Source organism: Caretta caretta, chromosome 18 (assembly GCF_965140235.1).
Source record: "Caretta caretta isolate rCarCar2 chromosome 18, rCarCar1.hap1, whole genome shotgun sequence".
NCBI lineage: Eukaryota > Metazoa > Chordata > Testudines > Cheloniidae > Caretta > Caretta caretta.
In genome coordinates this window covers 17,258,165-17,283,091 of record NC_134223.1, presented here as the reverse complement: position 1 = coordinate 17,283,091, position 24,927 = coordinate 17,258,165, and the positions used below count along the sequence as shown (strand labels likewise).

The 24,927-nt window shown below is 44.7% G+C and overlaps 1 protein-coding gene across 6 annotated transcripts in view; it reads right to left on the bottom strand.

Annotated features, from left to right (window-relative positions):
* MIB2 (MIB E3 ubiquitin protein ligase 2) overlaps window positions 1-24,927 on the bottom strand; it is a 108,181-nt gene that overhangs the window by 32,727 nt on the left and 50,527 nt on the right. For 5 of the 6 annotated variants that reach the window (XM_048825203.2, XM_048825204.2, XM_075121210.1 and 2 more), the window contains exons 4-5: window positions 9,112-9,218; window positions 185-379 (exon numbers count right to left, since the gene is read on the bottom strand). In XM_048825203.2, coding sequence (XP_048681160.1) covers window positions 185-379; window positions 9,112-9,218 — 302 coding nt within the window. The remainder of the gene's footprint in view (window positions 1-184; window positions 380-9,111; window positions 9,219-24,927) is intronic. The other variant, XM_075121212.1, reaches the window with a different exon arrangement.

Below are 24,927 nucleotides of genomic sequence, written 5' to 3'. Positions count from 1 at the left end.
ACACACCTGTTTTTTGACTCCGGTTATTGTTTAAATGGCATGTATTACATGGAAACTTTATATATCTAGCTATTCAATCTTCTCTGCCAAATCAGGATGGGCTTTAGTGATAGATGCTCAGGCATGTTTGACAACAACCAAGTGTTATGACAGTCCCGTATTGTAAAGTCAACATGCCACGTACCTAGTCTCGGGAGATGCTCTTTGTAGTAAAAGCCGCCAGATGCTTCCACAATGCATTTCAGGTCCACCTTTCCCTTGTGCCCGACTCTGTAAACGTTTGTGGTGCCGTCAGACCACGTGACGCTGGCCACGCTGCGGCCAGTCTCCACATCCCAGCCACGAATATCCACCACTCTCCCGGTTTTACCTTCACCACCTGATTTAAAAAGAGAAATAAGAACCAACTAACTTACACTCCCACAGAGCCTTACTACACAGACATCGGCCTGCCACTGAGGTGTTCATTGCCTGAAAATGGGATGACAGACAGCTTTGTAACACCAGAGCAACACTGACTAATAATGCTTAGCATGTCTATGGTCCTCCAGAGATGTTAATTAACTGATTCCCTGTGAAGGGCAATAGCTAATATTATCTCTATTTTATGGATAAGGAAACAGGCAAAAAAGAGCTTCTATGAGCTGCTCAAGGCTACAAAGGGAGTCAATTTCACAGCAATAATTAGACATTTCTAACTCCCAGTCCCATATTCAGACCACATCTCTCCCTATTCAGTAGTTTAGGTCAGGAAGGGACGATGAAATACCATTTAAATGTCCATCACCATGTTCTAGCCTAGCAAGAATGGACTGGAAGTTAGTATTGGGTTGTTTTTTAAATTTATATAAAGTGACGAGACTAAGATGGCTATTGCATGAAAGCTCATCTAAAGAGTGAGTTTTGTATTTAGTTCCAAATCTGTAGAGGGATTTATGTTAGCAGAATGTAATTAGCTAGACTAGAATTTAGCCTGGACATGGGGGCCAAGACCTCTAAATTATGCAAATAGTGCACCAGGGGATGTTTTTAAATGATTCCAGATGACTAGGGTTTTGGTTTTTATCCTCATCTTTAAAAAAATAAAAAGTATGTTCTCTGTAGAATTTTAAGTTTAAATAAATAAAATATGTATGAGAGAGAGAGAGAGGCCAAAGCAAATGAATACACTTGTCAGCTCTCCAATAAAGTAATACCACAGAACAGTGGGCACAAAGCCACCAGATGGGCATGGGGAAGGAGGGAGAGACTGTGGCAGTGAAATTTCTGCAGGTGAGCGTTTGGGTCAGATTTCTGCAGGGCCCTTTCTGGGAGCCCACAGGCTGACTCCACAAAACCAATGCAAACGCGCGCTTTGCTGGCAAGCAGCATGCTGGCTGCATACAGCACAGAGCCCCCCAACCACCTATCCCTTCTCGGGGGAGAGGAAGAGGGAAAAATCAGGAGACACTGCAATTATTCTGGCCCCTTTATGTTTTTCCATCTTGAGCTTTGCAACCTCATTTCATGCTGCAAAGGGCACTGTATGAGTGCACAGTTATTTTTAACTGGGGAAACTGAGCTATTACAGACCCCAGTCTCTGCTGGCTCAGAGAGAATCATTACATAAGGCTCTATGAATACTGGACAACCCTTCCGCTCGCAAGCATGGATGGGCAAAAGCCACACTCTGCAAGAGGATCCTTTAAAAAGCCACTTCCCTTGGCCCGTAGAAATACTGTCCAGACAGACAATGCATGGTGCGAAGGCGACACAGTGTGGCCAAGCAGAAACATGGCTGTTCTCTCAACTCCTACCTAGTTCTCTTGCTCTCTATCATTCGTGAGATAAGCAAACAATGACAAGCTTTGTTTCACCGTCCTCTTCCCTGTAGGTATGGAGACTGAAGGGTATGAACAAGCTTCCCCAGATCAGGCGAGCATTGTGGCTCTGCTTACAGGAAACATTCTCTCTCAAAGGCAGTGTGGGCTATCAAGGGATAAGGAGTCGACTCATGGGTTCTGTTCTCAGATCTGCCACTGCCTCACTGTATGACCTGGAGCAAATCTCCTGCCCTAGTTTACCACGTTCTAAAATGGGCGCAGTAACACTTTCCTAACTCGCAGTGTCGATTCTGAGGCTCTGATTGTTTGCAAGGCTCTCGGAAATCCTCAGATGAGCAGTGCTGCCTTCTGCATTTATGACACACCCATAACAAGAGCCAACTGTGCAATGTAAAAGCGGACCAGTTGGCCCAGGAGACGTTCCCAGTCCACTCCATCACTGATTAAGAGGGAGATTTTCGAGACAGAAATAAGAATTTGACTCCCAGTTCCTGCCAACGTACAATGGGAATGGACTGCCCAACTCCCCCACATTGCCTCTGAAAAATCTTCCCCCAGGAATAGCAGACACAAACAGCTCAGCATGTGATTCACACCTACACCCGTTCCTAGGCAGTGAGCTGGATAACCAGCCAGGCAGTCCGTATTCAGTAGTTGCAATTCATAATCGGTTGCCGACTGTGTCTGCAGGATGCAACCTTCACTGTTAAGCCTGAAAGAGCCTTTAAGATTAGGAGAAGGCCCCTAGCTAGAAGGCAGCTAGTCACAATCTTCATCTGCCGAAAGACTCTTCCAGTCAGTACAAAAGGTCAGCCCAGAAGGGACAAGGCATTCAATCCACATTCCCCTCTGCTGAGCAGGGCCAGCGCCTTGCAGAGCAAGCTGTTTGCACTAACCCAGTGGAGGAGGATAGCATTCTGGGCTGCCAGTGACGCACACGAGAGGCAATTAAACACACTAGTGGCAGGCTAAGGATAAAGGCCTCATTGAACAAGTGGACGCAGCACTTGATTAAAACTCGGGGGTTAATGCCCAGCTCTGCCACAGACTCCCTGTGTGAACTTGGGCAAGTCCCCTCATGTCTCTGTGCCTCAGTACAATAGGGAAGGCAATACTTTCCTTCCCCTCCCAGTCTGTCTGGCCTAGTTAGACTAGGCTCCTTGGTACAAGGACAGTCCTTGAGCTCACTCGGAGTCTCTTAGCCCCATAGCAATACAACAAATGTCAATAAGGTGACCACTCTAGATCAGCAGCAGCCCCATAGGAAATACACAGGACTTCACAGCGTGGCAGTGGCAGACCACTATTGACGAGCATGGAGGTGAGGAGTCCATGCTAAGTGCGTTCACCTTCCAGGAGATCTGCATGAATGCTCTCTCCTTCTGGGCATGCTGGATTCGGCTCTCTGAGGAGCAAGGACAGAGGAAAAGGAGGAGGGGAAGACGAAATCTCTCCAAGGGGCAGTGAAGGAGAATTCTGCCCAGGCAGTGGGATCCTTCCTGCTTTAAAGATTTACATAAAAAGCCAGCTGTTCGCTGGCAAGTGAAACAGGAACGTTTGCTTCACCATTGGGGTAGCTTAGAGCTCGTTATTGAGCAAACAAGAAGAGCAAGAGAGAGACTCAACCTCCCCACATAACTTCTATTGTGCTTAGAGGGGAAGAGACATGGGCCCAAGAGGATGGTGGGGCATGAAGCCTTGTTAAAATAGTTGTGGGAGAGGTGAAGGCAGGGAGACTGGGAGCAAAAATATGCAAGTTCCACAGTTGGACCAAGACAACCATCAACAGGAGAGCGAAAGGCTGGTAAAGGTAAAAGCCTCCCCTCCGCCGTGGGGTCAACAAGCTGGGGTGGGGTGAGGGCTCCCTAATTGTACTGTTTGTTGTTCACGAATACAGCACCACAAGTGTGCTTGGCACTTACAGACACACAAAACCCAGCAGGTGCCCTGGACCCTGAGCAGTGTGAATGCAGCTACAAGTGACAAACAGCATTCAGCATTTCTTCATGTCAGTAGGGATCTAGATAAAAGTCACCATCCTTCCTTCCCCTATTCCATCTGTTTTCAGATCCTTCACTATAAAGCAGGGAGGTGGCAGTTATCCACATTTCATTTCAGGGACATTTGGGCTCAGATCGAGGTAGAAAGAAATATCATCAATAAAAGGGCCAAAGAGCCAACACAGCTGCCAGAGCCCAGACCAGGTCGGAGGAGCTCAGTCCAGCATGAGAGGGGCATTTGGTTAATCAGCAAATTCTGTGGCAGTCAATGCTAATTTCCTTTAGAGGGTTTCAGGCAGCAGGGGGCGGGATGGAAGCCACAAAGCAAAATTAAAAGTGAGATTGTTAAACAGTAGAAAATTTCACACTTGGCTGCTAATGCCCTAATAAGACACATGGGGCTGTGAGATTAGTTAGCCCAGCTCACTAGTGTCCTCTGACAGTGTTTACAGGATTTATTACCTTTATTTACACTTTTAACCTGCCCTGAACAGCAAAATATATAATTGGTGTGGTTCTAGGAAACTAAAACCTGAGGGCCAGAAGCTCAGCTGATATAAATGTATGCAACTCCATTCAAGTCATATGAGGTGATGCTGAGTTACACCAACTGAGAATCTGGCCCAGATCTGGTCCCCACCCAAAAAAAGTTATTCTCAACCAGGAAGTTTTACAGCTAACTCATGCTGGGGAAACAAGCTGTAAATACTCGGGCTTTGGAACATGGATGTGCAGGAAAGATTCTTTAACTACTGCACATCGTGCGCCGATGAAACCCCACGGACTTCAATGGAAGGATTGACATCGGACTTCAGAGCAGGCCCATAAGAGATCATGATTATACTTAGGGCAGGACCAGAGACAGCACAGATGTGTTCTCTTGCCTCACTCTCCTGTTTTCAACTCTGCAGTTACAATTCAGTAAGGCGGCAGAAGCTATTCACCACTGACCATTGTTAACAGAGAACCTGACTATTGTCAGGGAGAAATGGTAACTTCCACTGAGACGGTAAGCTCCTTGGGGCAGAGTGTCTCTTTACATTCTGTGAAGTGTTGCGTAAATTTGCAGATTGATATAACTGTGCCAGGGTACCAGAGCGTTCCTCTTCTGTAAAATGGGCACAGTATTATCTCCCTATCTCTCAGCGGATTAAGAGTATAAATTCATAGAACCATAGAGATAGAAGGGACCACAAAGGTCATCACGCCTTATCCTTCAGTATTTACACAGCCGATACAGGAGCCGCTGCATGGAACAAAGTGATGCCATGTAAACACCCTTGCTGGAAGACAGAGTGGAACAATTCGCAGTCGCTGGTGACAGTCACGTATCTTGAGACGGCTGAGCACCTTTTCCGGGCCCGGGAAACAAGCACTGACTGGTGAGACCGCATTGTTATGCGGCTATGAGACGATGAGCAGTGGCTGCAGAACTTGCTAATGTTTAAGGCCCCTTTCCAAGAACTGTGCCAAGAACTTTCCCCAGCCCTGAAGCACAGCAATACTAAAATGAGAGCTGCTCTGACAATAGAGAAGCGAGTGGTGATAGCTCTGTGGAAGCTTGCAACACCAGACTGCTACCGGTCAGTGGGGCATCAATTGGGAGTGGGTAAGCCTACCGTGGGATCTGTTGTGATCCAAGTTTGCAGGGTCATTAACAGACTTCTGCTAAGAAGGGTAGTGACTCTGGGCAACATGTAGGACATAGTGGATGGTTTTGCCGCAATGGAGTTCCCTAACTGTGGTGGGGCGATAGACAGAACGCATAGCCCTATCTTGGCACCAGACCACCTTGCCAAAGAGTACATAAACTGAAAGGGGTACTTCTCAATGGTGTTGCAAGTGCTGGTGGATCACAGGGGCTGTTTCCCCGACATCAACGTGGGATGGTCAGGAAAGGGGCATGATGTGTACATCTTTAGGAACACAGGTCTATTCAGAAAGCTGCAAGCAGGGACTTTCTTTCCAGACTTCAAAATAACCATCGGTGATGTTGAAAGATCAATCGTGATCCTGGGAGACCCAGCCTACCCCTTGCTCCCATGGCTCATGAAGCTGTACACCAGCAGCCTGGACAGCACTAAGGACCAGTTCAACCATAGGCTGAGCAAGTGCAGAATGGTGGTGGAATGTGCCTTTGGTTGTTTAAAAGGTTACTGGCATTGTTGGCTTACTAGATTAGACCTCAGTGAAAGCAATATCCCCATTGTTACTGCTACCTTCTGTGTGCTTCATAGTATCTGTGAAATAAAAAAGGGAGAAAAGTTTCTGCCAGGGTAGAGGGTTGAGGCAGATTGCCTGGCAGCCAATTTTGATCAGCCAGACACCAGGGCAATAAGAAGAGCAAATCGAGGGGCTGTGCGTCTCCGTGAGGCTTTGAAAACTAGTTTCAGCAATGAGCCAGAGCAGAGCAATGTGACACTTATCTGTGTTGTTCCTTACCAAGCTGTCCCCTCCATTGCATTTTCTCCCCTGTAAACTCCAACCCCACCAACCACCATGTGTTGAATGAATAAAGAGCTTTTTCTTCTCAATATGTTAAAAGATTTATTATGCTCAGAAACACAGACACAGCAAAGAAACATAAGATAAAATAAGCAATGGGAGAAACAAGGAAAGCTTGCTTACAGATGAACTGCAACAACAATCAAAGGTGCAAGAATGGGCACCTTCTGGTCCTTATACCCTCCCCTGGTGTTGAGTGCAAGGGATACTGAAATTCTCCCCTTCCTCACCTCATAGGACGTTTGGGGAAGGAGGATGTAGAACTTGGCGATGATGGCAGCAGGTTCAGCACTGACTGCAGAGGGACTATAGCATCCAGCTGCCTTTCTTGAACCTCAGACGCCTCAAAATGTCTGAATGCTTCTTCATAATCTGCAGCATCTCTTCCTGTGTGGCACGCTCTTGTTCCCTGAATGCTCTCCTGTCCTCCCTGTCCACGTCCAGGTTCTCAGACCATGTAATCCTCCATGCTCTAAGCTCCGTCTTGTCACTCTCGGAGACGTGCATTAACTCATTGAACATGTCCTCCCAAGTCTTCTTTTTCTGTCTTCTAATCTGGGAAAGTCTCTGTCCCCATGTGGAGGATGTGCCAATGGACAAGGTTTCAGCTGCAAGGAAAGCGAAGAACAAGGGTAGCACTGACCGTGCATACATGGTTTCTGGTGCAAGGTCAATTTTTTTTTTTAAATAATAAAACAAAATACAAGCAAACACGTACTAAATTAGAGCTATTAAAGAAAACCAGTAGCATCTGAATAACTTAATACACTTCACTGCAAGCCACCACGTAATCACAACCGCTGGCTATTGCAAGAGTCTGTTTGCTGCTCCAGCCACGAGGCATGGGCAAGAGGCCTTGTGCTTTTGTGAAGACACCCTTGGGAGCACAGGTTGGAACTTGAGAAAAGCCCCCTTTCCCCTAGCAACCTGGATGGTGCTTGAGGACAGGCACCAGTGTAAAGGCCCCGCAAATAGTTGTTTTGTGTAAAAAAAAAAAAAAAGCGGCACCAGGTTGGGGGAAAGGGAGACAAATAGCAAGTCGCTGCCCCTTTTTTTCAAATGCTGCTTGCAATACATGGTTATCCCTTCCAACCACAACTATCCCACGTTTGGGAAAAACTGGTTGTGACACCCAGAGTTCACCCAATGGGAGGGTGATTACTTGTTGAATTGTTTGCAGTTTAAGGGCTAGCATTGAAAACTTCCCGTTTCCCCTAGGTGACCCTGTGCGATATCACTCTCCTGCGGGTAACAGAGGTAGCAAGGGAGCTTATGCTGCAAGCGACTGGGTACAGACCTGGTCCTTATGCTGCAATGCTGTGTGTTGCAATGATGCCAGCAGAGTTAATTCTGGAGTGGCGCAGGGAAGTGTCCTACCATGGAGGACAAAATAAGGCAGCCCTTCCCAGAAACCTTCTGCAAAGGATTGCAGAGTACCTCCAGGAAAGCTTCCTAGAGATCTCCATGGAGGATTCCCAGGCCACCCCTGTGCACATAAACAGTCTTTTTCGGAGAGCACCCTCTGCATAGCTGGAGTGGCCACCAATGCCCACTACACCTACTTTTTCGTTCAGATTAAAAATAAATAGCAGCATGTAACCCCTACCGTTTGATTGGAAATGTACACTCACCAGAGGTGCCTTCCCCAGCATTGTGCTCCACCACCAACTGGTCCTGTGAAGGGATGGGCTCCAGGGTTTAAAAAAGGCCATTCTTGGCTGTTGGGGGGAACGTATCCTCCGCTTGCCTGCCTCACATTCGCCTCTTCCTCCTCAACCATGTCCTCCTCGGTGTTGTTAGAGGTCTACCGGGGCTCCTGGGAGGTATCCACGGAGCGTTTTGGGGTAGCAGTGGGGTCGCAGCAGAGAATCGCAAGCAGCTCCTCATAAAAGTAGCATGTCTGTGGGGCAGAACCAGAAAGACTGTTCGCCTCCCTCGTCTTCCGGTACGCTTGGTGAAGCTCATTTATTTTCACACAGCACTGCTGCACGTGCCTGGTGTAGCCCTTCTCCCACATGCCCCGTGCAATCTTGGCATAGACGTCAGCATTTCTTCTGCTGGATCGGGGCTCTGCCTGCACAGACTCTTCTCCCCACACAGCAGTAAGATCCAGCACCTCCTGTATACTCCATGCTGGAGAGCGTTTGCGGCCTTGAGTCTCCAAGATCAGCTGTGCTGATGAGCTCTCCAATCTCCACACTGATCAAACAGGAAATAAAAATTCAAAAGTTCCCGGGGCTTTAACAGGCGGGCAGCTGTTTCCTGTGTACCTGGCTGACATGCAACACAGTTGAAAGTGCTCTCCAGAGCGGTCACAGCGGAGCACTGTGGGACACCTCCTGGAGGCCAGTTCATTTGAATTACACAACGCCGCATCTACACTATCCCCAGGTCGACCTGTGGGTGTCGAATCAAGCGCTACGCCTCTCACAGAGGTGGAGTACAGAAGTCAACTTTACAGGCTCACTTAGGTGGGTGAAAGGGACTTGGTAGAGTAGACACATACATTATTAGATCGACTTAAGGTTGACCTAAGTTTGTAGTGTAGACCAGGCCTCAGATAGGAGAGAGATGCCACAGAAATGAATGAATACAAGCAAACACATACTAAATTAGAGCGATTAATAAAGAAAACCAGTAGCATCTGAATAGCTCCAGCACGGTCCCTGCTGTAGTGTGCATTTGCGGTTCGCAGCTTGCTATCTACTGTTTTTATAGAAGATTTTGTAAGGAGGAGGGTTGTGTGTAGGGGAGGGGAGGGGGAGTGGAACTACAATCCTTACCATCCTGATTACCCCACTCCCAGTCTGGGCCACGGACAACTTTGGCCCCCTGGAAAGTGCCTTTTAACGTGATACGAGGCAAGTTCTGTCGTGGACCCACTGTGACTCTGAAAGACAAAAGCCAGAGAAGATAGACCCATTTATTATTATTGGCATTGGGGTAGGACTCAGTTAAGACTCGGGCCCCAATGCTCTGGGTTCTGTACAACCACACAGTGAGGCACAAACCCTGCTCTGGAGAGCTTACAATCTAAATAGGCAAAATGGACAAAGGGCTGGGAGAAAGGATACAACATACAAGCAAACGCCCTGATCCTGCAGGCTGATCTCTATGGAAGACCCTTAGACTTGTGCAATGCTCAAATTACTGCAGAAGGATGGGTTTGATTCCACACTCTGCCATAGACTGTGATCTTGGGCACGTCACTTAGCCTCTCCATGCCTCAGTTTCCCATCTGTTAAACGGGGATAACAGGAGTATTGTGAAGATAAATACATTCAGATTCCTGGGTGCATACTGTGGTAAAGTGGACAACAGAAGTACGAATGATAGGCAGACAGACAGACTATATTAGTGCACAGGTCTGCCCACACTGATCAGACTGCAGCATAAGAGCCAAGAGCACATAGAACAAGGTGGGGATGAGTTAACAGAAGAGGAGTAAGACAAGGAAGGAAAGGGTTGTGGAGGATTGACATTGAGGGAAAGGACAGGGAGGCTGGCAACAGCAGACACTCAAGATGGTCTATTTCACATAGCTCTGGACTTTAGAACACCCTCTGATGACTGAGAAAGGGGAATTCATGTTGATCTAAAGTTTTAATGCAGTTTCACACACCATTCAGCACATCCAGGACCAAGGACTAAAAAGGTAGCGTCCCCCTTTTTCAATATGCTCAGTATTCTTGAGGTTGCTGTGTGGGGAAACCAGAGTTTTTAGAAAGTTTGGGTAAAAATGATTTCATGAGATTTGCAAACCTGAGATCACAGCAGGGAAACAAGCTTATTAATGGGTCAGACTTGGATACTTTTAACTCATGTCTAGTAATACCTTACTCTAGGAGGACTCTACAAACTACCTATAGAATACGGTGCTATTCATGGTAAAACAGACGAAGAATCTGGCCCGAAGTAATCTCATTGATTAACTGTTCACAGAATGCTATGGAAGATCTAATGCTCAGAGCATTATTAAATGGTCTTGCACCATATTATGAGGGTATATTAGTCTCAGTACAATGCATGCGAGGTTACTCACGTTTCAAAAGCGGAACACCAGAACTCAGCAATCCAAACTACCGTGCTCAAACACTGAGCAGAATCCTTCAAAACAGATCAATGAAAGAAGAGGGGGTGGGGGTTGAGGGTGATGTAATTGCTCCTCCCACAAACCTGACACCCCCACTCCATCACACAAGGGCACAGAACTTTGAGGAGCCCCTCAGGCACCCACTGCTCCCAAAGCCTTCTATACAGGGGCACAACTCTAGAAAGTACCTAGTAACAAGAAAGCAACTCAGTTGCTCCCTCCACTGAGGAATTAAATGGCTAAACACAGCTTTCCAAGAAATCCAGCAAGTCAAACACAGAAAGCCCAGGTTTAAAAGCGATACCTACATGATGGTAAATATGGGTTCTGATGTCCTGTTAAAACAGCTTCCAATTCCCATAACGTTTAGGCCGTTTCTCCGCCCTTCCAGAGTTTGCTGCTTCGGTCTCTGCTCCCCCTACAGAAGACTTCTATTCCACAAAAATCCTCAGCAGCTCAAGTTCTTAAGAATCGGTTTGTTCTACTCAGTCTACGGACAACGGTCCTTTTTTCTTGGTTTGTACAAAAGTAGTGCAATCCATATCTGCACAGTGACTGGGTGCAGCTCGGAGGTTAGGAAAACAATAGTGAAACTGCACTGAACTCTGAATGCTTTATTTATTCCCCCTCTAATACCCCTAGAGTCAGGAGACTGGGACTCAGGAAGATAAACTCCTTACGCTGATTCTTGGAAATGGTGTTTATCAACTCACCGAAATCCTAAATCTTGTGTCTTCTTTAGCTTGCTGATGGATCTTCCATCATGTGCTGAGCATCCTAACGTGTTTATAAAAAGGACATATTTGCACACACATCCTGCTAATTGCGGGCTTTTCATTATCTAGAGTGTAACTTGATGGAGGGAAGATATAAACATTTTTTTATACCATCAAGGCCACGGCAAACCTGACAGCTATCAGCTTCATATCACAGAGCATAATCAGGAAGCAGCGTCCCACAGCTCAGCTAATTAGAAACACCAAGCAATGATCATTTTATCGCATCATATTATATCCATGCCTTGAAAGATACACCTAATATTTGCCCTCAAAGCTAGTGTTTATCTGTGCACTACATGGCTAAAATGCAACGTAGCATTGCGCTGTTGTTCTACTGTATTATGTGGAATGCTTTTCTACTCTCATTGAAGCACCTTATAATCAGTCATGCACACAGAGTATTTGATAAAAGTTGTGTTTATTACACAACATCTGTAGCTTTAAAACGAGAATGAGGGAGGACAGAGTGGGTTATGGTTCTGACACTCGGCTGCAACGTGGGAGACCTGGGCTCTGCTACAGACTCCGTGTGTGACTTGGGCAAGTCACTTTACCCCCGTGTCACTCTCCCCATTTGTGAAATTGGGAGGAGGAGGAGCAGATTTCCTTCTCCCACCCTTTGTCTGTCTTGTTTATTTAGACTGTAAACTCTTCAGTGCAGGGACTATCTGTCTGTACATCACTTCGCACAATGGGGTTCTGAATTCAGATTCTGGCTATTACTGTAATACAGAAATGAACAGTAAATTGTCCTTTCTTCTTGAAAGCTAGATCCAGGCAAGATGACGGTTTTGTTCCAACAGCAAGATAGCTCACTCCATGCATGGAGTTTCTCACTATGATTTCCCTTGAAGTCTGATCACATTATAACAGGGATTTTGCATCTGTAACTATTGAATGTGCTACTGTCATTTCCAATGGGATTTGTAGGCTGTTAACCAACAAAGAGGAAAAGAAGAGCTGACAAACTCAGCAGGTTTGGTTTTTAAGACCCGAGACTGTCTTCAGTTAGTCTTATGTATAAATACAAATCCCACCGTCACATTTTGCCTGCTCAAGTCTATTTTTAAATTAAATATGGTCTCTCACACATCCTAAACTATCACTGTGCTGATCTCAGTGCTAGCAATTAAAGATTCATTTGACTCCAAAGTGCAATTTGCAAGGAGACAGCAGAGACACACTGCTCAAACCATTTGGAGACACAACGAGCAAGTGGAGAACAACCATAAGGAAAGAAAGATGTATTATGCTGTCTCTCTTTACGGGTTTCTTTAATTTCTCCCTCTGCTCTATTTATGCAACTTAGGGTTTCCCGAAGTTAGAGTTACTTCTCTTAAGCAACCATTTGAGGGTCAAGCAAAAACAAAAACAAAACCTCCTTTCCTGGTAGGAGGTGGTTCTTCAAAAAAAGGAAACACAGAATTGTATTGGGAACCATGGAGAAACTTTAAAATTATCATTTAAGTCAAACAGTTGGACTATGGGAGGTAGGATCCTCAGCTGCTTCAGTCTTGAAACAAACGTTTAACCCTCCTCTCCCCTTGATGACTAATCTAATCGCCTTTTATGATGAGATTACTGGTTCTGTGGATGAAGGGAAAGCAGTGGATGTATTGTTTCTTGACTTTAGCAAAGCTTTTGACACGGTCTCCCACAGTATTCTTGTCAGCAAGTTAAGGAAGTATGGGCTGGAAGAATGCACTATAAGGGGGGTAGAAAGCTGGCTAGATTGTCGGGCTCAACGGGTAGTTATCAATGGCTCCATGTCTAGTTGGCAGCCGGTATCAAGTGGAGTGCCCCAAGGGTCGGTCCTGGGGCCGGTTTTGTTCAATATCTTCATAAATGATCTGGAGGATGGTGTGGATTGCACTCTCAGCAAATTTGCGGATGATACTAAACTGGGAGGAGTGGTAGATACGCTGGAGGGGAGGGATAGGATACAGAAGGACCTAGACAAATTGGAGGATTGGGCCAAAAGAAATCTGATGAGGTTCAATAAGGATAAGTGCAGGGTCCTGCACTTAGGACGGAAGAACCCAACGCACAGCTACAGACTAGGGACCGAATGGCTAGGCAGCAGTTCTGCGGAAAAGGACCTAGGGGTGACAGTGGACGAGAAGCTGGATATGAGTCAGCAGTGTGCCCTTGTTGCCAAGAAGGTCAATGGCATTTTGGGATGTATAAGTAGGGGCATAGCGAGCAGATCGAGGGACGTGATCGTTCCCCTCTATTCGACATTGGTGAGGCCTCATCTGGAGTAGTGTGTCCAGTTTTGGGCCCCACACTTCAAGAAGGATGTGGATAAATTGGAGAGAGTCCAGCGAAGGGCAACAAAAATGATTAGGGGTCTGGAACACATGAGTTATGAGGAGAGGCTGAGGGAACTGGGATTGTTTAGCCTGCAGAAGAGAAGAATGAGGGGGGATTTGATAGCTGCTTTCAACTACCTGAAAGGGGGTTCCAAAGAGGATGGCTCTAGACTGTTCTCAATGGTAGCAGATGACAGAACGAGGAGTAATGGTCTCAAGTTGCAGTGGGGGAGGTTTAGATTGGATATTAGGGAAAAACTTTTTCACTAAGAGGGTGGTGAAACACTGGAATGCGTTACCTAGGGAGGTGGTAGAATCTCCTTCCTTAGAGGTTTTTAAGGTCAGGCTTGACAAAGCCCTGGCTGGGATGATTTAACTGGGAATTGGTCCTGCTTCGAGCAGGGGGTTGGACTAGATGACCTTCTGGGGTCCCTTCCAACCCTTATATTCTATGAATTGCTCTCAATTTCTCCAGTTAACTAATCAGTCACAAGGCCACTATTTACTTGACTGAATTCAGACCTCAACCGAGCAGATTTTTTTTTCTTCAACTTTGTGATGCAGGATCTAAAGCTGGGGGTGTGTGTGGGGGGAGTGGTGAAAAATTGATTGTCTTTTTGTTCAGAAAAATGTGGTCTCTTAACTCTTGCATCCTACAAACCATATGGCTCAGATCTAGACAAGAACAATAGTTCTGGAGCTTGTAAACTGAATGAGTTTTGAAGGAAGTCTCTTTCAGAGCAGGATTACAAGCTTGCTGTATCACAGGCACATAAAAAAACCCCTCAGCTCAACTCCTAAATCCACCTATTTAATTAAATAACTTTAAAACCATTTTAATTTTTTGTCATTTGAGCAAGAACTAAGATAGGACTGAGAAAATAAGGAGACATATAAAGTGGCTCTCCAGTAGATGGGCTGGATCCTCAGCTGGTTCACATTGTCACAGCTCCACTCATAGATCTATGACCATTTAGGCCAGCTGAGGATCTCGATTTATAACTTTTGAGGCTTGACAATCAAAACGAGCAGTGAAATCAAAAATCCTAAATTAAGCTTTCATGGCACTCATAACTTTTCTGCAATTGTAGTGTGGTGAACTCCATCTTATGAACTATTAGTCAGATCCTTTCCTTCCTTCCTACTTTTTTTTTTTTTAAACTGAAGGTCAAAGTTCAGGTTACAAAAGATTATGGGGCAATATTTTCAAAGCTGGGTTTCCCAAAGTTAAGCTCCTAAATCCAGATTTAGACACCTAAATAAAAGTGGCCAGATTTTCAAAGGTGCTGAACACCTGTAGCTCCTTGAATACATTGAAAGACACATTTGCTCAGCAACTTTGATCTTTCGCTGACTTCAAGGAGCTACAGGTATTCAACACCTTTGAAAATGAGGCCACTTTTATTTAGGTGCCTAAATACAGATTTAGGAGTTAAACGTGGGGAAACCTAATCTTTAAAAACGTGTGTCCATAATCTATACATATAGCATAATGCTATTCTATAAAGCAGCCTCATCTACTGTGCGCAGTTCTGGTCACCCCATCTCAAAAAGGGTATTGCAGAATTAGAAGGGGTTCTGAGAAGGAAAATGAGAATTATTAAGGACCTGGAACACCTCCCATGAAAAGAGATTGAGACTGTTTATCTTAGAAAGGAGATAAATGAGAGGACATGATAAGAGTAATGTATGGTTTAGACAGGGTAGACCAGGAACTTCTGTCTCTAAAACAAAAACAATAGGACATTCAACAAAATTTAAAAAGGTGGTAAATTGAAAACTGATGTAAACGGAAATACTTTTTCACGTCAAACACGAGACTGTGGAACTCCTTGCCACAGGATATCATTAAGACCAATAACTTAGCAACATTCAGAAAAGGTTTTGACATTTATATGGATAACAAGATACTCAGAATTTTGGAAAGGATACAAAATCCCATGCTTCAGGGTTTAACACAATCTAACTACTAAAGATTAAAAGGAGGACTACCTGGGGGGCAGATTATTTCATATCTGTCCACTGCAGGGTTTCTTGCACCTTCCTCTGAAGCCTCTGCAGTTGGCCACTGTCAGAGATAGGACACTGGACTAGCTGGCCTGGATCTGAAGCCATCTGGCAATGTGCACGTTCATACGTTCCCATTCAAAGTGATTGAAAACAATGCGAAAGGAAAGGACATTAACATTTATTCATGGAGAACACAGACAGCAGAATGTTTATTTTATAACAAACACTCCCAACATGAGCAAACGGAAAGTCACCAAATGTTAGATTTCAAGTGACCTATTCGAGAAAAAGATAAGAAGATTGACTGATGTGGCATTGCACATAAATTACACAGCTACTCCTTCTCTGTATAAATGAACTAGTTTTGACAGTGTGTGAATTTCCTGCTTGAACTTTTATCTTCAGGTCAGTTACCAAGATGCTCTAAGGAAAAGGGGACTGCAAAGTCTATCAGAACATTAACAGGTCAGGGCAGCCCAGAGCTTGCCAACATCGCTGCTGGAGACATTATGCCCCAGCCAAAGATCCAGTATGGTTCAGTTTCACCCTCTGCTGCCCTTTCTTTACAAAGCTCTGTAGGATAGAGTCAGGTCCTCTCCCTGCAATTGACAACACTATGCCCAGCATGTCGCTCATGAATTTTAGTGATGATTAATGGGCAGAACAAAAAAGACCTCACCCTCCCAGCAAACAGCAGAGAACAGTGAAAGGAAAGTGACCCTGTCTCTCAGGAGGGATGGAGGAGAACAGCTTTTTGCTTTTTCACTTACATTTAGGACTCAAATGGGCTTGTTTGAAGCCCAAAGGAGGCGAGATGAGAGTGGGGCCGATAGGCAGCATGAGGAAACCGGTCGCACAGCTAATTCCCATACAGGAGACGCTGACCTTGTCTTTACTGACAAAAAAGGTGCATTTTTTACCTCAGAGTAACTAACCTATCCTGAGGTAAAAATAACTCTGAAAACCTGGCATTTTAGTTTTACTATGATGTGAACTCGCCAAAGTCACTCCCTGGAGGGGGTATAAAGCTGTTTATCTCATGCTAAAACTAGCATGTCTTGCCTTCAGTGGCTTTTTAACCTCAGGATAAGCTTATGCACGTTAGCTACCCTGAGGTAAAAAATGTACATTTTTAGCACTGAAGACAAAGCACTGGGAGGGAGGCACAGGCATCAAGAAGTGACGTATGAAGCTGACAGACACCCCAATCATTGTATCCCTTTGCAGGAATGGGTCACTCTTACAAATCAATATTTGAAATATGGACATTAAAAGTTCAATTTATCACGGTCTCCTCCAGTACTCATCCCCCACAGAGGGGTCAGTCTGGTAAGGTGCTGAGCATCTTCAACTCCCACTGAAGTCCAAGTACTCAGCACATGGAAAACAGTCAGACCCCGAATCTTGGCCCCGAAGATCTAGAGGTTCAATTTCCCCCTTCCATTCTGGGATCAATATTTTGCACGATCACTTATCCGCTTACCCACACCCACATAAGGCAGAGAGTGAGAGGGATGGATGATTTTGGTGAGAAGGCACTGGACTGGGACTCAATTCCCAGCTCTGCCACAGACTTCCTGGGTGACCTTGGGCAAGTCACTCCATCCCTGTGTGCCTCAGCGCCTCATCTCAGGAGTAATATACCTTCCTTTTTCTCCACCCCCTAGGTAGGCTGTGAGCTCTTTGGGGCAGGGCCTATTTCTTACTGTATACTTGCACAGGGCCTAGCACAACAGGGCCGCAATCTCAGCTAGGATCTGCTACCGTAATACTAATAATACTGACACTTCCCTTTTGGAGAAGAGGATGAAGATTTAGTTCTGTTCAAACTTTTGGAGGTCACCCACTCTAACCGCCCCGTTCTCCTGGCCTCACATAAGGGGTGACCTTGCCTGCAACTACGCTGCCTTTAGAGCAGGCTGCTGACCAGCCATATAGAACAACGATGCAGGGGCCAGATGTCCTGAACCAATACATCTTGATTTGTAATCTAATTTGAGGTGCTTTGCTCCAAATACCGGACAGCAAGCAAGGTTACGAGCGTATTGCAAAAATACCCTGGGGATAAATTTAATCATTTCAATATTGCCTTTAATAACAATTTTAATTAAGACAGCCATTTGCAGCTGGGCCCATTTCTGCCCTGGAAATTCCAGCAGTATTAGATTTCTATAAGGTCCCCCTGACACATTAGGAGCATATCACTGTACATAAACGAAGCTATTCTTCTGCAATCAATATGCTGAGAACCGAAGTGCTGAGGGTACTCAGACTAAGCTCATCTTCTGTCTAGGAATTATTACGGCTCTCCCCATCGGTGTGCCCCACTGACATTAACAGATTTACCCTGAACACCCCTGAAAGCTAGGGAAGTAACACTGTGCACTTTACAGATGGGGAACTGAGGCACAAGACTATTATGATTCACCCAGGCTCAGACAGGTGCTGTTGCATTACAGTGGCAACCGGAGACCTCAACTGAGGGTCCATTGCTCCGGCTCTGTACATACGCCTAGTGACAGATGGACCTGCCGCAAAGAGCCTGTAAACTACAAAACAACCACCAGAGGCCCAGAGGAGGTAAGTGCCACAGCCGAGGTGTGGCCACAGCAGATCGGGACAGAACCAACACCTGGGCTCCCAGTAACATCCCATCCGCTAGACCATGCGGTCTCTGTTGCAGTTGGGAACCGTACCCAGATCGTGAGTCACTACAACACCTCAAATGCAAGACCATACTTCCTCTGAGGCTACTTAATGATCTAAAAGGTGATAAAATTTGCTTCTGACAAACAAAGTCAGTGTGGAAAAAAGACCCTGAAGAACAAGAATCCTTTAGGTAAAGCTCTGAGTGATCTGGATATCAGCAGACAACTACACAACCAGTTCTGGATTCACTTTACTCTCACAGGAAAGCATTAAATTGGGCCACTCCCAGCTGGGGATAAAAGAAATTCTAACAGGTGTAAGCAGCACAGACAGCTGCTCTCCGGCCAAATACAAGGCTTAGATGGATGACACTGGTGACTAAGGGATCAGGACTCACGCAAACCTATTTTGGGGACGATCCTACCAAGAATTTCAGTGAGTTAATCCGCCACTTCCTTACGGAGATGCAGCATACATGCCTCCTCCCCATACCCAGACAAGGGCAGATGCTTTGGTTTTAGAGGTTACAAAAAGTTCATGAAGCCACCCTAGGGCAAGTTTTCTAACTGAGGCCCCTAAATGGCAACCACAAAATATATGTGCCCATGTGCCAATGCTGTACTAAATGTGTGCTAAGTAAAAACCTGCAGAGAATTTCTAAAAACGTGCATTAAACTTTGGACCTGCCAATCTCATCTAGTATCTTCTTTCAGTGTCTGCATTGGCCTCAACCAAAGAATTTATAAATTCCACTCTTCCTCTACCTGCAGATGACACAGGTATTTTAATGAACCAAAGGGGAATTTCCTGGAAGGAGTGAGTTTAATACATGCACACGTAAATGCAACTGACATCACCAAAGACAGCAAATGGCTAAAAACTTGTCCACACAAATGTCATTTCTTTGGCTGTATTTAGATTTACAAGGGACTGTATTTTTAACAGCAATGGAGGAAGCTCAATGAATAAGGTGAGAAATATTTGGTTAGGAGTATGTAGCCTCTCCTTGGGGGCTGGAGAAAGTAAAAATCATGGCCTGTTTACTCAAGAAGCCTTTGTTAGATTTCTTCCAACACTGGGTCGGGGGGGGGGGGGGGGGGGGGGGGGGTGTTGTTCTGTTCCTTTTCAATAGTCATATTACAATACAAACACTCAACACAGAGGGTGAAATCCTGATCCCATTGCAGTCAAGGCTTGTTTTCTCTGATCAGACTACCAACAGGAGAGTAATTATATGGTTATATACAAGGCGGTGGGCTCTGCGACGTGGACGTTAGTTCACTGGGAACTGAACTGGGAGTAACTCATTTCACTCAGGCCACCCAGACACCCTTCACTACCAAACTGACTAGGATGCAAACCAGCGACCTAGATGCAACAGGATCTATATCCAATTACCGATCTCCTGAGCCATCCAAATCCCACACGTCAGTTATTAAATGCAGCCCTTTTGCCTGTCTCTTGCTAGTACTCAATAGTTCTGAATCATTAGTGGCTGGAGACGTAATTAGTGATGGGAATTACTGTGCATCAGACTCTGAGCAGGATTGCCGAGACAATGTCACCCAGAAAAGGTCACATGATTTGAAATCTGTTCCAACAGATTGTTTCTGGGAGCTGCAGTCACAGGTAGAAGAAAACATAAGCTGAGGGGGGGGGCCTGAGTGTACATATGCAAACCTGAAATGTCAAAGATGCTGCCCTGTCTTATCAAGGGTGCTCTATAATATTTCGAGCATCGTAAATGAAAATAAAACTATTCCTGAAGCGCTGGACTGTTTGGGGCCAAAATGGAATTAGCTTGAGCTCAGAAACTACTTGAGCATCAAAACAACAGCCTGGCTGACACACAAATCCACTAAAGGAAGACAAAGATTTTAGATACGGAATATGAAAGACAAGGGAATGCTGAGAAAGAGGTTGCCACAGTACCATGGCCCTGGGCACTGCAGCACAAGGGAGGGGACAAAAGAGACAACGTGAAACAAAAGATACAAGAAAATATATGGAGATTATATGCAAAGCCCTACAATTAGGTTGTAGAAGGAGCCTGGCAGTCCCCCCTTTCACAGAGGGCCCCACAGCAGCTCAGAGCAGATGCAGCTTTTACACTTAATTGCTCACATAGGAAACAATCACATTATAGTGCCTTAGGTCATTTAGTCTAGCCCGGTGCATGCCAATGAAAGACTGCTCCCTACATTAAGGCTTCCTAGGGCTTTGGCTGCCATCTCCCTTGGCAAAGATATTCCTCTGCCTAACAGATCTCACTGTCAAGAGCTTATTCATGCCTTAATTTTCCATAGCTTATTTTCATGCTGTTATTCCTAGGAAAGAGAAATTCAAACACCTGCTAATGGCTTCTCCAGTGCCTCGGATGTTGTCTTAGTGCAGAATCTATGGAACAGATGTCTCAGAAAATGTCACAACATACAACAATACTAAGTTATATCGGAGGATTCGCACTGACAGCAGTTATTGGGGCTGAAAGCTCTGAACTCCTCTTTGCTAAGGCTTGCGTCAGAAAAGCAAAAGTCAGACTTTCAGAAAGGGAAATTTTGGTTTTTAATTTCCATTACCCTTTGTGTAGGCTCCTCCTTTCTATAACTGAGGAATTTTGAAAGTGACTGTCACATTAAATCAGGAAGCAGGAAGAAAACTCTTGGCTTATTTTAGAAAAAAAGAAAAATTCAGGAGATGAGAAACAGATTCCAAATGCAGTCACATGTATTAAAACCCAAAATACATTTTATTTTTTCCTCTCTCTCTCTCGGCAGATCATAATGTCAAAAGGTAAAATTAGGTCACAAGAGAAAATGAGGATGAAGATTTTGCCCCATGCCAGCAACCGAGATATAGCTATATAAAAACCTCACAGGTTCAACCCAATTCCAATGGTATAAACCAAGACAAATGGAATGGAACAGGAAGGAGGTAAGGTTACTGTAGTCAAAATTAAGATGCAATAGGGCTAAATGAAAGAAGGTTGCAAAAGATCTGGCTCCAGGTACAGCTATTGACCTTTTGTCTCCTGGAATACCCAGTTCATGCTAAAAATATACCAGACAACACCCCCTTGAAAAAAGTAATGATACTCTCAAGGTAACTCCCAGGCATACGTTGATAGCACTCTCCATACGATAAAGAAATAACATGGAAATCAAGCACGAATGGCATCAGACTTCTGGATTTTTTAGTACATCTCTATGTACATAATATTACTCACAACCACACAACCTTGTTTAAGGCTACAGAGACCTAGATGGCTTCCATTTCTTTTTTTCTAAATGAGGGCTGCATAACATCCATTAACCTCAATAATTTAATCATGAAATCATGCAGCAAGAGACTAGATAGCTTCAGCTTGGCTGATTCATCGCAATCGCCAGGACTTTGATAAACACACTTCATTCAGAGCTGCCAAGTTTCAGCCAGAGGGAGACTTTAAAGATTATCAACACGATCAAATTTATAGCATGAAACAGCAATACAATAGCCATACACCACTGGTTTGCCAACAATCCCTAATGTGCCTTCCCTTCAACGTGGCTGCACTGCCTGAAAAGTGACTTATCTGTTGGACTTTAGCTTCTTCATGAAGAAGCTTAACATCTGAAGAGATTCCCTTTCCCTTGCTCCAGCAGGTCCCTAGCAGCATGCAGGGTTGGGGATGGGATCCCCATTCCTGACTCATTCATAGAGCCCTGCGCGGATCTGAATTTACCCAGAGTTCAGGGATTTTATCACCTCATAATAAATATGTTCATATATGCAAACGAAAGGAAACCTGTCTGTGGACTGCCCTGGCTAAATAAACATCAGCTCCTGCAAAATGTTGCAGCACTTGGCTAACAGCTTTACGAGTGTAATTTATGCCTTTTAGCTTCCATCAAATAAAATGTCTCTCGCAGACAGGGAACAGTTATTGATTGTTAGTGGAAAAATCATTTTACATTCAACCAGTGACTTGGAAAAAAAAACCCTCAAAAACCACACTGTCCACTGAATGAAAATTAAGTTCAATTTCTAGAAGGCCCAGGGACATTACCGAGTGCCAATATCAGATCTCTATGTGATGTCTCTACCAGGGTATTTACAGCCTTAGATGCTGTAACTCAGACAGGCAGGAAAGGAAAGGAAAGGAAAGGAAAGGAAAGGAAAGGAAAGGAAAGGAAAGGAAAAAGAGGAGACATATCGGAATATTTCAAAACTTTAAAAACGGTTGACTCAGATAGTTTAGTTCTGAAAACAGGCAACTACTTGGAAGATTATTTTATCTGAACTGGTTTTCTGGTTCAGAAAACACACCTGCCATTGTGTCTCCAAATATATATAAATATATACATTTATGTGTTTGTTTATTTATTTATTTGTAAATTAAAAATGCTAGACTGGAAGTGTTTTTGAATGTTCTACAGGCCCCCCCCCCCACAATGATGTTCATAAGAAGCCCTTTTTTAAATGGCAGATTACTGTGCTGGGAATGATGCAAAGGCCCTGGGGAGAATGCCAAGTGACATATTTTGTTACTCATCCTTTAACATTACAATTAGCTCAAAACAGGGGCTAAGAAGTTCTTTGAGCAGTTCCTACTGGCAGTTTGCTCACATAGCCCAAGAAAGATCAATTATACAAATGAAAGAAAAACTCCATTTTCCTTAACAATTAAGAAACTTTTGGACAGACAATAGGAAACACAACAAAATCCAAATCCCAATTAATCTGATGGTGTAGGTTTGAAAGAACCAAGTATCTTAACAACTGAAAGATCTGATCAGAATTATTTGGAAAGAGTTTTTAAAAAAGCATACCGCAAACAATAGCCCATACACCTTCTTACTGGTCCCATACACTCATCTTTCCACTCCTGCATCGCATCGAATCCTCTCCTCCTAGCCAACACAAACTTGTCAGCCAAATGTAAAACCAAAAAAAAAAAAATATGGCAATAACTGAAAACAGAGATCTTTTGTTCAGACATACCCTATTGCTTTGCAATTTACATTGTTCTTAAATGGACAGCACTGTTTGACAATTAGGCCCCAAGTCGAAAATGGCTTCATTTTATTATTTTTTTACAAAGGCAAAAAACATTCTGGCAGTAATTCTAGTGTATTTTTTGCAATGCAAATATTGTTGTGTTGTGCTAATGCAGGAGAATCAGAAAAGCCTTAGCTACATTTGGATCTTTTTGGACTAGTAATTCCCAACAGGTCCTGCTGTATTACTGATAACTCTGCTGGGAGCTGTAGCAAAGAGGGGCCTTGAGAGGGCCCAGGTATTTTCACCTCCATGCTACCTAGCGCAAGACTAGACAACATGGAGATAAAAGAATATTCAAACTCTGTTGACACTGTAGCTTTCCATCACAGAGAACTTCACCTGTTGGCAATTACAGATCAGATATCTTATTGCAGCCAAGACCAAGCGGAGAGGAAATCAAAAAGGGCCCAATCCTGCACCACCCTAAATCAATGGGAGCAGAGCCAGACCCATGTGAACAAAAAATTCATAGTGAAAAGTGCATGAGATGATAAAAGCCTTTCCCTTTTATAAATTGGAAATGTTATTTGTGAAAGCTATTTGCAGCAAGTCAATAGAGAGCGAGTGAGAGCTACGTGTTCTTGATGACCACGTTGAAAAGGTTGATGCAAAGAGGGGGAAGAGGGAGAAGTCAGGGTGTGAAACTGGGGAAATTCATGCCGTTCATCGAAACACGTTACACAGACTCCGCAGTCAGCCTGAAATGCCCCTTGCTGTAGATTTTAGGCCACCAGCTCAGAGCTAGTCTAGGGTAACATTCGGTGCAGAAGTTGCTATGGTAAATAAGTATGCCTCCCTCTTATGGAATAGCAAGTAATCAGATGGGCAAGCTGTCACTCAGCTTCTGTATTAGAGTTAAAGTTGGCCTACACTGTAACCACTCAGGCTGTGGGCCTGATTATGAAAACAGCCTTGAGTTGCCTGTTACATGCCATCAAGAAATTATATGCGCCAATTCCATTATTCAGCTGTCCAAGTACCTGGTTTGGAGACCCAATCAGCTACCTAGCTGACTACAAAAAGAAAAGGAGGATTTGTGGCACCTTAGAGACTAACCAATTTATCTGAGCATAAGCTTTCGTGAGCTGCAGCCCATTTCACTGGATGCATCCTGCGGGGAGAGTTGTGCTTTCGGTTAACTAGAGGCTAAAACTGCAGCCACGAAATTTGTCCCCAGTTAAAGGAGGACACTAGCTAAATACATACAGCAATCTAGCATTAGAAATTATGTAATATACAACAGTGGTCCCCAACCTTTCCGTGGCCAAGAGCACATCCCTGCCTTCAGAAGAGTGTGGCGGGCAGTAACGCTTCTCAGCCGCAATGCTTCTCCGCCGGAAGTGCACGGTGGCAGCATTTCGGTGACAGGTTCTCTGGCGGATGCGCTCCTCTCCTCTTTGTTCCTTGGTGCTGGCCCTGATGGCGGACACCCATAAATGCCCCGGCGGGGGCCATGGCGCCCGCGGGCACCACGTTGGGGACCACTGATATAAAACATTTCTCAAGCACTCTGCTATTACCCTTCCTCTATAATTCGCCAATCCAGGAGATAAGATCTGTTGCTAAAAGTATGTATATTGTTGGCAAATGAAGAATAGGAAATAGCCTGGATCAAACCCCAAGGCCCTGGCCCCCACTCACTTCATCCCCTCCTCCCTCTGTCGCTCGCTCCCCCCACCCTCACTCACTTATTTTTACTGGGCAGGGGATTGG